We start from the raw sequence: 17,262 nt of genomic DNA, 5'->3' as shown, positions 1-17,262 counted from the left end.
ATCCTGGCTTTTAAAAGCGGTTCCATTCCGATAGAGGTGCCACTCCTTTCGCAAGCATGACACATTTTCTCGAGGGAGAAATGGAACTCGCGAAAGGAAAGTGGCCACCCTGGAAATAGCCGTATACGCTGCACTGTTATGCTTGCTGACCGTGGCAGGTCGACAACGACGTCTTACCACGCGGTGGAACACTATTCTATAGTACAAAGATTAGTTCAATACCCCAGGTCAATTCATGCTTGCCCATTGGCACGCTATAACAAAAACAAAAACGGCTTCAAGAAAAACTATGTTGTATAAAATTTTAATCCTACATCTCGACCGGGGGGCTAGTTATGGGGTAAAATGGAAAAGATTAGTTTTTGGCCTATTTTCCCTGTTTAGTTGTATTCGAAAATTCTGAAACGAATGTAACGGATGTCATATACCTAGATACATATTCTGTAATTATCTCAGATTTTTAAGTAGAACAGTCTGGTTGTAAAAAATCGGAAAATGCAGATTTTGCATAGGTGTCGGTATTGTTTTATGCAGGGACTATAACTGTTATAACCAAAAAGAAAAAGTCATAGAATAACAAGTATTTCATCGACTAAAATCGTATTGGTTACAAATAAGGATTATAAGTAACCAAATATTTTTTCTTTTGTTGAAATTCATTTCTATCACTTATAACAGTTATCAATGAGAGAAGTTGATTTTGATCATTCATAACAGTTATTGATGAAGGAAATTTGTAATACATAAGTAGTTGTTATTAAATAGTACAACTTTCAAATGGTAGATAATTAATTGCTACAATCAAAATTTGTTGTGACAAACAAACAGATTTTGTGTTGTTCTTATGGACTGTTGATTCGTCTTGTTGTACGAAACCTTCTCAATGAATTTTACAGACTTGATCCATCCGAAAATAAACAACCAAACTGAATTTTCTTATCAATGATTATTATGAACAAGTGAAAATAAATTCGATCATCGATAACTGTTATGAGCGATCGAAATAAATTTCTCTCATTGATAACTGCTTTGAGCAATCGAAACAGTTCTTCTTCATCGATAACAGTTATCAAGGAGGATCCAATATTTTGGACACTAATAACTGTTATTTGTAACCAAAAAGTATAAAAATTGATATTTTTTAATCATTTTGTTCTTCGAATTTAAATTTCAATAACAATCAACTTTTTATTAATGGTTTTCATCGTAGAAAATTTTAGAATAACTGTTATTTTTGATCCCTGTTTTTATGTGTAGGGGTCGGTATTGTTCATAGATTTTTTCAGATTTTGTGGTGCGGTGCGCCGTGATAAAAAAGAACTGACAATTTTCGAAGACTCGCTGCATTTGGTCGCTGAGCATGGTCGTCCAATTATTGGGTAAACCAATTTTGAGTAAAAAATTATTATATTACTTGCAGCGACCAAGTGCTAACGAGTTCAAACGTTACCTCGTACTTCGTACCCAGTGGCACGATAGCGCGTAACGGCCCAAAGAATAGCCGACCACTTCCCAATCAATACTCTTGTGTCCGCAATGTTTCTGTTTCTTTCGAGCCGATTCATCGGTCTTCGAGCAGTTTGCCATATATGTATGTACTGATTTTGGACGCGTTTCGTGCACTGGGTTGCGAACGAGTTGCTCGCCCTGGTTCTCGATGTCGGTGAGACTTCCGAGTTAATTTGCTTTTGGGAGTAACTAATTTGTGCTGTGAGAGATGGAATTATTAAATTCACTCGATATGTTTATGATTTTGTACTATCTTCTCTGTGATTATGTGACTGATCCCAGTCGCTGAAATATAGACTATTGACGATATCAAATTTCAAAAATCATATTTATTTATTGCGTATTTTGCACGAGAGGACTCTAACGTTTCCTTTCAACTTTCTACCGCTCTGTATACCTCTGGCGTTATGGGGAGAGGCCTTCAAAGAGATGGTTGTAATATACATTTACGTGGAGGAAACAGTGCAGCAAATCTTATGAGGAGTTTCGTCAAAGCGTCTGAACGCGTTTCTATTCGACCCAGTTTCGCTGCTGTCGTTCGGCGCCCTTCGGTCATGGATATGTAGTAATATCGAAGAGCGATCCTTTCGAATTGACTCGTCGCGCCGTCTTTGGAATTGTTTCGACCGAATGTTAAGCCTTGGTCACAATCGTTATTTCAACAATACTTTGCCGAGTTTCACTCAATTTCTGCCGAGTGCAATCTAGACATATTTGACGACAATGATTTTAGTCGAACTCTTTTGGTCTCTGCCTTCATTCTTAATTTTAAATCATTTTTAACTGTATCTAGAACTAGACTATTGTTTTATTAACACATTGTATTACGATTCGTTTTACGGTTGCAGTGATTAGATCTTCTTTGGCGTTCATAATTTCTTAGAAATAGAAGAAAGTTTATATTTATGGAATGCTCCAATGGCTATACATCGACAACAACAAAGTAGAATTTTATTTGGGGCTCAAGGGAATCAATAATAGTTAGACAATTCTGTTCGAAAGCTCGAGTCTGACTCGTTGTTATAGTGTTCCTTGTGGAAATGTTCCAATCTCTAATCAAACCCACTCGCGTTACTAGACTGTGGATCTTTATGCAAAATAAAAAATGTTTGCGTTGGTTGCGATACACAGGAGACAAATAAAGATTTCTTTCTTTTAATTATTTTATTAAGCTGAAACTAATACACTGATATTCTTACTTTTTCTTATAATATTCCCTCTGCTTTAAATTGTAGGTATTTAACCATTTTTGTCGTAAACGCATAAAATCCGCAGTCTACACATTACCTATGAATTCATCTTTTCACGCCGGTCTAAATCACTTTCTAACTGTGTTTACTTTATTGTTCTAAGACCTATGTTTAATGAAAACGGTATAATATGTTCGCAGGCTTATCAGCACGTTGAAAACACGTTGCTGGTAACTCATCTGGGATTGGTAGAATTCGGTATCAGTCTAATCACCCTTGCATTCGCCAGTGGATTTTGGTTGATTGGCGATGTTTGGTGTGACGCACTTGGATTTTTGTTCACAGTGCTCCACCCTATCGCCTTATGGACCGTCGCAGGTATTAACTACGACAGGTTAGTGCACAATTCACTTTTGCACCGTGCTTAATCCTCAATCCATAGAGGGAAACTCGTTTAACATTTCGAGAACCGGCAGAAAGTCGAACTTTTGTATCCGCAGTCTAACTATTGCGTTATCCTCGTGTTACTAAAATTCTTAGAAGAAACACATTTTCACTGAACTAGAGCTTCATATAAATAATGCAGCCAGTTTTGAATGAAGTCTAGTAATGAATGAAGTGTAACAAACAGAGATACGAATTTCGTCCCCGTTTTTTCGGCGAATCGACCTGTCCGCTGAGGGGGAAGCATTATCGAGAACAGGCGATTTGGCTTGTCGGAGAAGGGTCGCCGCTCCTTCAGCTTTGAAGTCGGTAAGCTGTCGGATCGAAGGTCCTTTATCTGGCAGGATTCGCGATAGAAAAATCAAGTTCAACCCCCGAAGTTCATGGCGACGTTTGACGAGGCTAGACGACGCGGCATTGCATCGCACAAAGCCGGCGAGATGTGCGATGTAAGATGTCGATAGCGGCTCCTGGCATTCAGCCGGTATCTCTTCGACCGTTCACTGACGCGAGAGAGATCTTCGATTCAATCTGAAACCCGACGGGCAGACGAGCAATACCACCGATTGTTCCCATCAGGAGCAGGTGAAACTTCCGAAAACCGGTCGCGCCCGATTTAGCTAAAATTTCGAAGGTAGTCTCATTTTGTATAAAAAAATGTTTACAGATATTGCAAGACAAAGCGTAGACCATGAGTGCAACATTTCTAAGTATTTTTGCTTTATGAAATTCCAGTGTACACATATTTGATAACAGTCCTAACCCAGAAACGGAATGAAATTGCCCCCGTTTCGCGATCACCGTCGCGCGTCGGGGCAGAGTCGCCAGATTAAAACTTGTCTTTCTACTCCACATTCCCTTTTTACGACGCTATTCCCCCACGCTTCCACCACAGCCTGGTCACGTGTCGCGTTTCGTCTCTGTTGTGCATGTGTCGCAATGTCACGTGACTAATCCGGTACTGGCAGAGAGAGAGAGGGTAACTGCATTCCCCTCCATTCGAGACAATTCTCCTCATCTGGCGACTCTGCGTCGCGTCGAAGTAATCAGAACACCGAGAATATAACAAACACTTGGCGATATTGAGTGGTTCGGAAATCAGGCCGGAAGCTTGTGGACAAAAATACGGGGGGGGGGGCACGCGCGTGGATGCGGAGGCTACCGGAGAGTATGCCGCACGAGAGTTCAGATCTTAGGTCGATCGAAGGGCAAATATATTTTATTCATTGGCAATCGGTGGATTTAAACCGTCGCGTCGACGGTCGTAATACATTCGGGGCCCTGCGACCTTCTCCCCTGTGTCTCGTTACTTGTTCTTCCAGCGGAGACTTGGTCATTCGCGCGTGAATATTGCATCCGGGATGATCGATAAGAAGCAATTAAACCCGGCTAAAATCGCATAGAGGTCTGGCGATTTGACTCGGCTACAGAGTTAAACTACAAAGACTCTGTAAAAGCAATAAAATCGTTTTTTATGTTTTAACAAGAAATAGCAATTTCCCCTTAAGGATTTATGCCAGTTAGAATTCGGTTGCAGCATAATGTGATTGTTGTCTAGGTATATTGCGGTCGCAGCACCATTGCACTATGTTGGTCTGATCTCTTCGCCGCGCGTTGCATACGGACTGGCTGGACTCTGGATAGTGACCGTACCGCTGTGCATGCTGCCTTTTTGGGGAATCGTCCCATTCTACAGGTACGCTTCCTTCGTGGTTCATTAAATTTTCTCTTAGCAATTTTGTGTATTATGCTCTGAAAGGCACTTAACGCATTACCTACCGGCGATTATTCCCTTCGATAGCAACAACAATTTCAATTGTGAATAACTAGTCACTCTGTGTAACATCATTTAATAATTTAGTTTTGAATTATAATAAAAAGAAGAGTGTAAGGTTTATTTTGGTACGGCACAATTATTGAAAATCTTTTTATTAGACTACGGATCTTTATGCATTCATAGCAAAATTGAGTAGATGAAATTCAAAATTGTTGGAAAATTTTTAAAATTGAAAATTTCGATATATGATTTCGCCTCTATTAAAATCATTAAGGGAAGAAATAGCGTTCAATTTAGTTTCTATTTCTTGCAATCGCTGCAGACAATTTCTATTTTGCATAAAGATCCGCAGTCTACTTATTATGTAATAGGATCCCTTCCGACAGTCTTCTACTCGCTGTTTATGTTAATTAACACTAAACCTACCACTGCTGCCGGTCAAATGGCCGGTTTTATATTTTTCATCTTCGTTAAAATTATGAATTTGCGTACATGGAAATTGATTCGATGAACTTTTTCATGCTTATTAAATTACACAAAATCTGAATAAATGGAGCCTTGTCATTTTTGTAAGGTAGAACATTTTAATAGCTTTTAGTGTTCGGTAGGTTTAGTGTTAAAAATTTTATCAGATATGTTCGCGCACGTATAATAATGAAAGATGCACTTGTTTGGTATTGTTTGTCGCAGATACAGGCCAGGTATAGGCTGTTGCGCGCCGGATTTCGGTAACAGTTTGTGGGGCATAACAGCCACGATTTATGGGGTGGTTTACGTGATCCTAGGGCTGATTGTGCCAGTTGTGTTCATCACTGTCTGGAATTTACATGTGCTCACCATAGCCCGTCGTCACCGGCACCGGATCGCCGGCGCAATTATCAAAGTCGCTCTGGACGCTCAAGTAGCCATCACCCATCAACAGAATCCGTTTCTTGTACCGACAGTCACGGTACCGATGGCCAGCCCGTCCCACAGCGCGGCAACCACGGTTTGTGCATACACCCCCGTGTAATATCTGTTTACTCCGCATAATTCATCCTTCGCGTGATACTAATCGCACGACTTCTCTCGTCTCGTTGCGCCGCGTCGTACATAATTCCCTTCGCCTGACGGATATTGCGGTGGACAGCTCTCGCGACTTACGCGGATTTCCGATTCATTTTCCACGCTTATATGAGCTTGCCGAGTTGTTGCCTGAGCTAGAAACTTGAAACTTTGAACACAGCTCAGAACTGGATGACAATGCAATATAAAAGACAAATTTTTAACAAACTGTGCGTCTAGAAGAAAAAAAATCATCGTTCAGCGATCCCCACTCCGCGCGCCAGCCCTCCCTACTCCACTAGGCGTTTCCACTCCGACTCATCCCCACTCCTCTGTCACTCCAAACGTCGTCTCTCGGAGTCATCCCCTCATTCTATCTTGCGTATTTCCATATCTTGCGTTTCTATATATATATCTTACTATTTCATACCAGTATTACTACATCTTGCGTTCCATTTAAAAAAGACTAAAAAGTAGAAAATAAAAAAGGAGAAGATAATTTTTTTAGACATTAGTGACTATAAATAAAAGCTTGGAGCGCCCACGAAGATTACGTCACTATAGTTTAGCGGTTCACGCTTTTATTTATAACCACTAATGTCTAAAAAAATTATTTTCACCTTTTTAGTGCAATTTTAATATAAGCATGGTTTTTAAAAAGTTTTTTTATATATTTTTTTATTATCTGGAGCACTCTGGGTCTTTAACGTTACATCTACCACTGCGTAAACGTACATACAAACATGTTCCATTTTCATTTGGAAAATGATTCAAGACAGAGAAGTTCTAATTATTGTGACCGCAAAGTCGTGCGGCGCGGCGAGGAGTTACCGAGGACAAAGATATTCTAGCTAACGCAGCTGTGAAATAGATTGTACGGCAAGGGGGTTGATAGCGAAGTATCGTTGAAATCAAGTGCGTGAAGCAACATTTTCTCGCCTACTCAACAGAGAACTGAATTTTCAGGTGATCCAACTGCTCAGTCCTCTGTACGTGCTTTATGTCCCGTATTGCTGTCTGATCCTCTGGGAGGTTTCCGATGTCGATACTCAACCTCAGCTACTCGACTACCCGGAGCTGGCTTCGACGACCACTGTTCTGCTCGCCTTAACCCCGTCTATCAATGGCCTCGTTTATGCCATGAAATCGCAATCCCTGCGATACTCCATACAGAACTATTGGCGGAAAAAGACAACCCAGTCGGAATTTCAGCAAGTAATAACCCAATCCTCTAAATATAATTCTTTCGTACACTAAACCTGCCCGTTTGAGTTGTCTGTTCACTCCTTTCCTGCAAATCTGGTTCCATTAACCCTTTGCACTCCTTTGTCGAGTGTGACTCGACACCGGAGAAAGAAAAATGTAAATAAAACGGGTTCTTATATGTATTTGGTGCTTCCTTTATTTATATTTTTCAGTTAAAACCAAATATCAGTTCCACAAACATAAATTACAACATGAGAGGTGTATTTAACATAATTAGCAAACAAAATTGCTTAAAATAAGTTTTTTGGCAACAAATTTGAAAAATAATTCGGAGTGCTAAGGGTTAATACATATAAACGGAGATTCTCCTGTATCAATTTTTCTTTACATAAATCGAAAATAGGATATTTGAAAAGTATGTGTGCACGGAGAATTTTGCTGTCGAATTCCGTATGCTCGTATGATATTGTATAAAGCGACGTTCAGATTTAAATGGAAACGATTCGGGATACAGGAAATTGACGCTCGGACGCCAAGTGCGGCAGGATCAAGAAGACCGTCCGGAAGTGGAACTGGTTCCTCTGTATCCAACTCCCCTCTGCAACGAACATTCAGCGAAGCGGTGCTGACTGCAGGCCCCAGTCGAGCCAAGATGCAACCCGCTGCATCGTGCAACACGCTTCGTGTGCCGACTTTCGAATTAGGTTGGCGATCGAGATTCCAATCGAGAACTCAACTCATCTTTCATCATTCGTTTCTTTGATCCGTTCAAGCACTTTTTATTTCCTCTCTCAAAGCACCAGTACTTGTTATAATATTTTGTATTGGACAAATAAGTACTCATCGGAGGTTAGCTTAAATTGGCATCTGTTTAATTCGACACGACAAGAAATTAATAAAAATTAGACCCAAATCATCGAACTGTGCAATTTTCAGAAATGTGGTCGCCTTTCTTAAGACTGATTTATTTCACCCTCGTCTGTCCCTCGTTCTCGAATCGATTTTAGCATTGTCTCGTAGACCTTTAATCACAGAATTCTCATTATTGCCGATACGATCGAAATATTATGCGAATAGGCGAAAGCAGTAAGATCGTGAGGTCGAGCACGAGCTCAGCCAGCTTAATGGGTCCTCACTACCAAAACGACTGCATCAGAGCGAACGTGGGCCACAGCTGTTGTATACCAATATACGACACACCAAAAAAGAGCCCGAAGATCCTCATAACAGAGGCCTGTCACGAGGAAGTTCAAGACGGAGGAACCCCTTTCGCGAGGAAGCCGCCAGTCTTCAGCGCGCTGCAACGTGACAGTAAATATGCCGTCCTGTTAAGTAAAGTGTTAACGCGTTGATCCACAATCGTATTTCTTGATCTAATCGAGTGCGTGAAATATTTTTATGTGTGAGAAGCAGTGTTTTTATTCTAAGGTTAACTGGTTGTGCATCTGAAAGTGGATGCTTTTGACGATTTCATGGAAGCCACCGGTAAATCCACTTATATTTTGACGCATCAATTACTCAATGCATTTTCTATGCTTTCTTATATGTAGAACGTTCTCATTTCAACTGGCTACTAGAAAATTTCGACATGCACCACTACGAATCTCAGCCCGCGAGGGTGGTAACGAAAACGTGTCATTTAATTAGACAATTATGGTGTGTTTTGCGAAGAACGACGACTCCGTCACTACAGCACCGAAAGCGACAGTAGCACGGGAAGCAGCGAGACATGCGTATGGACGACGGGTGCCCCGCAGAAGCTCGGGAAACTGAACGAAAAAACTACATCGAACATGTGGCCGTTCACGCGAAAATTCTACCGCAAGACAAGTGTGGAGGAGGAGGAGGAAGAGGAGGAGGAGGAGGAGGAGATAGTTTTGATCACTTTGCCATCGGCCATCAGCAACAGTGATAATGTACGCCCATCCATCATCAGAACCACTGCCACGATACCGAGGGGTACAATGCTGGTAACAACCTTTCCCGCTATCAAACTTTTCCTATTAAAGTAGTATCTCCGTAACTGTCGTATCGTCGCGTCGGGTCTGCCGCGCGACAGTTCTAGTAGACGCGCTACATTCTTTTTGGTTTGTCGAACGTAGAGGAGGACGGCGATCGAAAAAGAAAGAGGGACTTGAACTCGACCCGCGACGCTTCTACTTTCACGCCTGAAACTTTGGGGATAAAATGTGACGACTAGACAGCGGATTTTATACACTTATGGAAAAAATGAGTAGGTGTAAATTAAAATAGTGAAAACATTAGAAGAATTTAAAACTACCGTTATATTGTTTTCAACCTATTAGACGTATTTTGTTACAATGCAGGTAGAAAAATTGTATTTTGGTGACAGTTACGGAGATAATACAGTAATGTCTCTATCGACGCAAAAGCCTCGGGACCAGTGTCGCCAGATGAGGGGAATCACGGTGAGATGATGTACCCCCTCTCTGATGACCAGAGCAGTGTTGCGCCGCGCAAGCGCAACGTGTCACATATTACTCTACTCTGGTCATCAGAGAGGGGGTACTTATATTCCCCTCGAGTGCTGGTTTCGGCACTTTCTAGCGACACTGCTCGGGACTCTAGTAGTGGTTTACACCTATATACCCGAGCCAAGATCAGACTACTACAGTGAAGGGGATATTTTTTTGCGTCGATAGAGACATTACTGTACTTCCAAACTAACAGTTTTTCGGTATAAACAGGTTAATCGTTTTTGATAGGGAATGACGAGCTACATCCATCAATGCATTCGAAAATATATGCTGTCATTACATTGATAAAAGTACGAATTTATAAGTACATACGTAAAAATATAATCATCGTCGAGACAAATAGCCAGCTGTAGATCTCCGTAGATCTTAAAATATACCCAGCTCTGATCCCGCAGCGCAAAGACGGATTGTTTCCGTTGTTTCGCCGTTGTTTATAGTTTGTAAATGAAATGCTTTCACGGTAACAATGTCCATTTTCCCGGGAAACGTTGTGCACAGAAATATGATGACATCCGGCCGCAGAGACAAGAAGAGATGGGGGACAGGAAGGGCGTCGACGATCGCACCGGGGGCAGCCAAAGCTGTAGCAGCGTCGACGACACGATGGGAATCTTAAACAAAATCGCCGCAGGGAACAGTCTAGCGAGGATAGAATTTGAAACAGAGGGACAGAGTGGTAGGGAATTAAAGCGGAAATCGAAAACGATTCGCAAGCCGGACGTCCGTCAGGATGGCGAAGAGATCGAGCAACGCAAGCATCTTCTCCTCGAGTCGTCTTAAACTCGAACGATCGAATACTGTGTCGATCGAACCAGAAGAGAACGCAAGCGTTTCGCGTGTGCCACAGTCCAGAGGGAACTATTATCTTTTTAACACTAGGTTTACGGGACCTGTCCAAATCACGGCTTTTATTTTATTAATTTACGATCATTGAAATTGTAAAGGTTCATTCATGAGAAATTATTGAACAAATTGATTTCTTTGGGCACATATAGTATAAAAAGAATGGCTAGAAATTTGAATAGATACATTCTCATTATTTTTATAAAGCAATGTAAAATAGTCACTTTTAGTGCCTCGTAAATCTAATGTTAAGCGTCCTAGTCGTTTACCGGGCATCCGTCGTACTCGGAGGATGAATAAAATGGTCCCGACGTCTCCCTTCATGCTTGATATCGCTTATAACCTATCGACATATCCTGAAATTATATTTTTATACTTCCACTTAGTCAGAGAGAGAGCGAGAGAGAGCGAGAGAAAGAATAGCGTGAGCGTGACAATCGTCTGCCAGGACAGTTTTGCAACATTCGTCTCGGAAATTGACACATTCAGAATGATTGTATCCCTGGAGGAACATTCTTCGTCGTTAACTATTCATTCTGAAGCTTTTAGAAGAATGACAAACTAGCGCGATCGCCTGCCGATGAATGATAGCATTTATTAATCCTTAAAAGCTTTAGTTATATTAATCCGAGTACAAAAAACCAATATTTTTAATGTATTAAAATCTAGTACAAGTTTTTGTTCTGGTTTTAACAGAACAAAATTGATGTAAGGAAAGATATTCGGGGGAATATAGCGTTAAACAAAAACCGAGCTTGTCTATCAATCGTTTTATGTGTTCATATTGAAGTGATGACGATATAGAATTTAATTCTGTTTCCTATTTTATAAGACTCGTTTCCGCAGTTCAATAATGACGATTTCAGATATTAATATATGAAAAACATTAATATTTTCTGTACAATCTGTAGCGATGAGTCTCAAGTAAATCATTAAAATTCGAACATATGTACTTATATTTGCAGTCAAACGAATTTATATTGCAACCGAATGAATCATATCAAATTTCTGGCTAAGAAATATATGTTTGAAATTCCACGTCGACATTATAATAAAGTAAAACGCGGACACGTTCGAGTATGATAATAGTGATCTGTAATTGAAATTCATGTGTCCGTCGTAGCAGACAGAGGCTCGCGACCTTACAAGTATAGTACTCGTGATCGTCTGCGGAAAAATCGGTATAATTGAGACACGGATCGTTCATCGAACCGACGGTCGTTGATCGGAATAATTGACAATAAACAACTACCGCATGATCAGCCAATAAATGTGATCGAGGAGAGCGGGGAAATATATCAATTACGAGAAATGTTTGCACTGTTTTCCGCGAACTCTGTCCGACTACTGCGTTCATACATGATAACAAACCTGCAATTTAGCGGTAGAAAGTTTTGTCAGATGTTCGCCGATCGTTAATCCTCGTGGTTGTTGGAATTGATGTCCCAAATATTGTAGAACGCCAGATTAAACTCTATCCCGCGAGAGAGTAAGTAACTCTGCGGAAAGACGAATTTTCGTCCGTCGCTGCGCATCTTCGCCCTAATTGCTTCAAGAAAATGGCGAGTGGGTAGTGGAGTGCAAGATGATAGACTCGCTGAGCCCTCACCATCTAGATCAGCTCAGAAAGCTGCGCAGAACGGGGTTACTCTCTCGTGGGATAGTGTATATGCGAAAGTGTGGGAAAGCATGCAGGCATCGAGTATGTGGGCAAATTCCCACTGAATTTAAAAAATACGAAATATTGTTTTCTCGATCGCGAGTTATAGAGGATTTACTAAGGGAACATTGTTCATGAACGATTCAATGGAAACCTCTCGGGTTCGAAAAGCAAATTACCTGTATACGTATGTACATATGTACCTCGATGTTCAAAGACAATAGAAAAACAAGAACGTTGTTTGCCTTTGATTCGCGTCCTCCGTCTGTCGCTTATACATTCGTCAATTAGAGCAGAGGGATGAGGATCTCGCGTGTTCTTTTACCATTCTGGCGTGAAGAACTTTGTCGGGACCGGGTGTTGCATTAATGTTAATCGTAGTTACGGTGTCACCACCTAAATGATGTCTGAATGTATGTTGTTAGTACAAATAAAAGCATTGTTTAAAATATGTACAACTATTTCCACACCTGTATCCCTCGGCGTTCGATTGATTTTAAAGAAAACAACGTGGTGTACATGTTTCATGAATAATCCCGTATTTTTACTTCTTTGGACATTACCACATGGACAGCTCTAAATATTGAAGTTTATTGATCAATCTTAAAATAACCATTTCGTATCAATTATAAATTTTCGTCGCAACTGTTAAGTGCTCCTATGTACATCCAGCCAGTCAATGTATTGGTATAATAATGACAGCATTTTGCGCGACGCGTAAGTTAATTAGTTAACAAGATTCTGATTGTGAGTAAGATAATTAAGCCTGACATTTCGCGAATCGCTGTGTCATCGGCGAACTTGCAAAGCAACTTATAATAAATTCCTGTCGAGGACCGTCGTCCAGGAACGGTTCCCGGAGATCGTTTCATACCGATGGCCGTACAACCGCTAACTTCCGAAACTCATTTATCTGTGTAATCAGGATTCAAAGTTAATTTCGGCCGGGAGATTTTCCAGTCGCGGCGACGGTCTATCGTTTCTATGAAATGGCAACTCGATTCCCTGTGAAATTAGTATGCCACCGTTCACCGTTCGAATACCTTATTGACTGTGAACGAAGCTACTTTGGCTGCTTTTAAAGAGCATTTCTAAATTCGTCGGCCAAAATTGTCGGGACAAGTTCTATTAATTACACACTGAACGTAATGAGATTATTCAATCGATTGCATTTTGGTCAAATGCATTTTGGAGAATACAAAAGGCAGGAGAGCTGGGGTCCTAACAAAATTAATATTGTTACTTCAAGAAAAATATGTATACCTATTAGGGTTTGATCGATTCTGATGTTCCTTTGCTCACCATCGCGAGAAGAAACAGCTTCGAGGAAATCGAGGAAACAAGGAAAGAACCGAGACAAGCAAACAAATATCGTAATCATTTTTACGGAGTGATATAAAGAATCATTGAACATAGGGAAATGAAATTTTTAAAATAGATTAAATTGTAAATTTAACGGAACAAGAGCAGATTTTCCAAGCGAAGTAATACGTTAAACATTTATCAGTTGCAATGTAAAAATGAAGATGAATCGCAAAAAAATTTAATTACCCTGTATCTTTACTGTGTACCTTGCGCCTGTACTTTTATACAAACAAAAAGGTTTATAAAAACAGTTTGAATATTTCGATGCAAATGAATCTGAAAAAAATTGAAAATATCAATTGCAATGCAAAGATAGTTAAAATACAAATTCTAACGTTTTAAAAAAATTTGTATAGGATAATTATAACTCCATTGATGCGATGACGAATGCGAGGAATATTTTTTCTTCAACGCGACAAGCAAGTTTGTTATCGTATCATTCGGTTTATCGAATCGAACGCGAGAAACGAAAATGGAAAACGCGGAATCGAGAGTATTATGAGCGATTGTTGTTCGAAGCAATCGCGTGGTCTCGTCGTTTTATGCGTCCGCGTTTTGCTGAATCGTATTATGCGGAGCGAAGCGGTTCCTATAATTGTCGAATATCCGCTATAAATTGTCGCAATTGCATGCCACTTCCCGATAGCTGGCACCCCGCGTGTACTACGACCTAGATATGTACCTCGTCTTAATTGCAGATTTCATTGTTTCGTTATAATATAGGCGGATCGTGAGCCGCCGTTTAATTTCGTTAATTAAACATTATTGTACCCTGCCGGATCTGCGACCCTTTAATCGCTCTGCAAATTTCAATCACTGGTAAATGATTCCCTTCGCCATTAAAACTTCCATCAAATCGGACAACGCTCAGACATACAAAATATAACGCAGAAAAAATAAAATAACAAACGAAAGTTTACATATTTAAAAAACTTGTTCATGACTTCTGATGACTGCTAACTCGTATAAACATCTGTATTTGTAAAAAAATGGACAGTATTCGCGAGGACGCAAGAGATGAGAAGATTGAAAATTATTGTAGATACGTTCGGGCATCGTCAAATTACGGAACGCAAATAATTATTTATTATTTGAGCAAGTCTAAATGAATTATTATTTAAAATAATAAAGTTATTTCTATTGAAAAATCTAAAAAGGTTGCTATATCGGACAAAAATCGCGGTGACTGAATGTGAGAAACAGACTTTAGCGCTCGAACCGGAAGTATATCGTCACAGAACCCTCGCTTTTGTATTTCCGTATCTGACAAACTGTGTTTAATGTTATCAGTAAAAATGTGAAACAATAGACAGGAATATAAAAAATGTGCAGTACGTTTCTTGCATATCAGAGAGCAAATTGCATTTCTGTGCATATGTTATCAGTGTTTTGCAAATTTTATGTATTTATTTGATAAATAAAACACAAATTTCAAACACATTTGTCAAGTATCATACTTAACGACCTGATAGTAACTTTTATCTTTTAAACTTTGATACAAAATTGCTGAAAGATTGCAATCGCGTTCCTATCTTCATTGAAATGAAATGAAGAATATATTATATCGGGGTACGCGCGCGATATTTTATAAATTATATCTGATAAAGTTGTTTGTGTTTACATGAAGATTGTTGTCAGTCTGGTTATCAGTAAATGAAAATGATTGAAAATATACATACAATAAATATATTCAAATTACGTGACGAAGGAAATTTCGCGAGGACTGCACATGATCGGAATGATTTTCGTCCGATCAGCTGATGTTGTTCGCCGCGGAACGATGCGGTTACCGTTTCCCGCGAATTTCTTTACGCGATTATCTTTGGTGACTTGAGCGAAATGGTCAAGGGATTCTCGACGAAGCACGACCGAGCAAAGCACAAAGAGATTCGTCTATAAATGATGATGAAAAATCGTCTAATCGTCAAACTGAGTGCTCATTCGGTTGTCAGATCGGGAACCTGTCAAACGCCACATGTTTAACCGAATCGACGGAAGATGGCAATACCCGTTCGCTCAACGGGTTTTGTAAACAACTAACTCTGCGATGAAACAATTCGTATTCTTCAAGTGTCACTTCGACACTTTTTCTTTTATAGCAGATAAAAAAATGGTTGTCCTTGACAACGTCCAGCTCTACGTGCGCAAGTAGCGACAAGCTTCGTCAATATTATGGTAATGACAACCGAAATTTCCTCGACTCATTTCAGCCGATAAACTTATCAGATCCTGAATATCAAACTTCGAATCAACGTTATTGTTGGCAATGATGAATTGTATTTCAAAATACAAGAATGAGCTCAATGTTTTATAACAATTCAATATTATGTATTCATAACGAATTGTAAACTTAAAAAATAAATTTTGTAATTTTAATTGGCTATTATAGAAAAGTCCCAATAAAAAACAAAATTTACAAAACTTTGTCAACATTTTTATATAGAGTGTGATTGACGGAGATATTTGCAATTCGCAATAGAGAATCCTGCATTTAAGGAAAGTATGGCGTTATTTAAATTGTTAATAATAGAGAACACTTACCAAATAGCGTTGAACATAACCTTGACAGGAACTCCACTTTCACTGCCTTGTTGTCGACCAACTGTCAAACAGTCCGATTGAATGTGAATATTGAAAGAATTATTTAGTAACAAGCGATTTTTAGAAAGGTATGAAGACGACACGTCAACTTCGATGCACTCCCATCCGGGCACTGTGCATTTGAATATCTGTTTCGAGATATGTTAATCTTTCCCGCGCAACTTACGGTTGACGTTCTTTGCATTTATACTTTGTACATACATACCAGTGACGTGATATTGGCCAAGTTTTCTCGCGCATGCGCGCCCAAAACGCTACATATGAAGCCTATGTTCATTGGTATATGTATACACAGCACCTCTTTGTAATCCTTTCTCTTTTCGAGCAACACAGAATACTAGCAATTATGAATACCATTTAGTAAAAAAGGAGTTAAAAATAAAGAACTTTTCTATTTGCATTGTCATTGTAATTAAAATAAAAACAACTAAAATTTTATTTGAATAAAAATTTTGAATAAAATGGGTTTAAAACCCATTTGGAAAAAATCCGCTTTATTCGAAATTTTTATTTAAATAAAATTTTTGCCCGACTCTGCCCTCAGTCCCTCTTTGTCGTCTCCGTGCTGTTCTTTTCTGTATTCGGCAATTTTTGAATACCGTAGTATCTACACAATCATTGATACAGTTTTCTTTCGAAATAAGACGACGATGTTTTTCTCGTAACAAGAAAATCTTTATCCCTTGTCCTTCTAATATAGAACAAAAGGGAATGCCATATGACATATGCTATCCTTTTCCAACGAAAGATATCTCTGCTCGCCCGACCACTTTGTGGTCGCTCATTCTCCCTATTCCCTATTTATAAAAAATATATTTGTTATTTATTAATCAAATATAAATTTTGCAGAACCAATACAATATAAAGTTTGCACACTGTAGAAGATGGCACGTTAGAGGTAAGTACCATCAACATGATTGAAAAATATGAAAATATAAATAAAAGTTGAACAAAACATGCAGTTAAACAGTTAGTTTAGAACACTTTTAGTAAATTTTATAATATAACATTTTACGATGTAATGAATTTTATAATACAATGAAAATAAAATACTTACATATTACTTACAAATGCTTTTAGGTGATTCTGCAAAAGCCAGGGCAAAGGCGAAAGTAGCAGAGCAAA

The 17,262-nt window shown here is 39.3% G+C and overlaps 2 protein-coding genes across 2 annotated transcripts in view; one reads left to right on the top strand and one right to left on the bottom strand.

Annotated features, from left to right (window-relative positions):
* LOC143212661 (uncharacterized) overlaps window positions 1-13,531 on the top strand; it is a 55,609-nt gene extending 42,078 nt beyond the window's left edge. Inside the window, exons 3-10 of the mRNA XM_076431648.1 lie at window positions 2,900-3,093; window positions 4,702-4,839; window positions 5,611-5,908; window positions 6,931-7,179; window positions 7,685-7,874; window positions 8,248-8,481; window positions 8,842-9,140; window positions 10,167-13,531. Coding sequence (XP_076287763.1) covers window positions 2,900-3,093; window positions 4,702-4,839; window positions 5,611-5,908; window positions 6,931-7,179; window positions 7,685-7,874; window positions 8,248-8,481; window positions 8,842-9,140; window positions 10,167-10,448 — 1,884 coding nt within the window. The 3' untranslated portion in view covers window positions 10,449-13,531. The remainder of the gene's footprint in view (window positions 1-2,899; window positions 3,094-4,701; window positions 4,840-5,610; window positions 5,909-6,930; window positions 7,180-7,684; window positions 7,875-8,247; window positions 8,482-8,841; window positions 9,141-10,166) is intronic.
* LOC143212711 (phytanoyl-CoA dioxygenase, peroxisomal-like) overlaps window positions 1-17,122 on the bottom strand; it is a 74,057-nt gene extending 56,935 nt beyond the window's left edge. Inside the window, exon 1 of the mRNA XM_076431785.1 lies at window positions 16,078-17,122. The gene's annotated coding sequence lies outside the window, so the exon portion shown is untranslated. The remainder of the gene's footprint in view (window positions 1-16,077) is intronic.
* Window positions 17,123-17,262: the final 140 nt, after the last annotated feature.

This window comes from Lasioglossum baleicum, chromosome 1, assembly GCF_051020765.1.
Source record: "Lasioglossum baleicum chromosome 1, iyLasBale1, whole genome shotgun sequence".
Taxonomy (NCBI): Eukaryota; Metazoa; Arthropoda; class Insecta; order Hymenoptera; family Halictidae; genus Lasioglossum; species Lasioglossum baleicum.
This window is presented reverse-complemented; position numbering and strand designations above follow the sequence as displayed.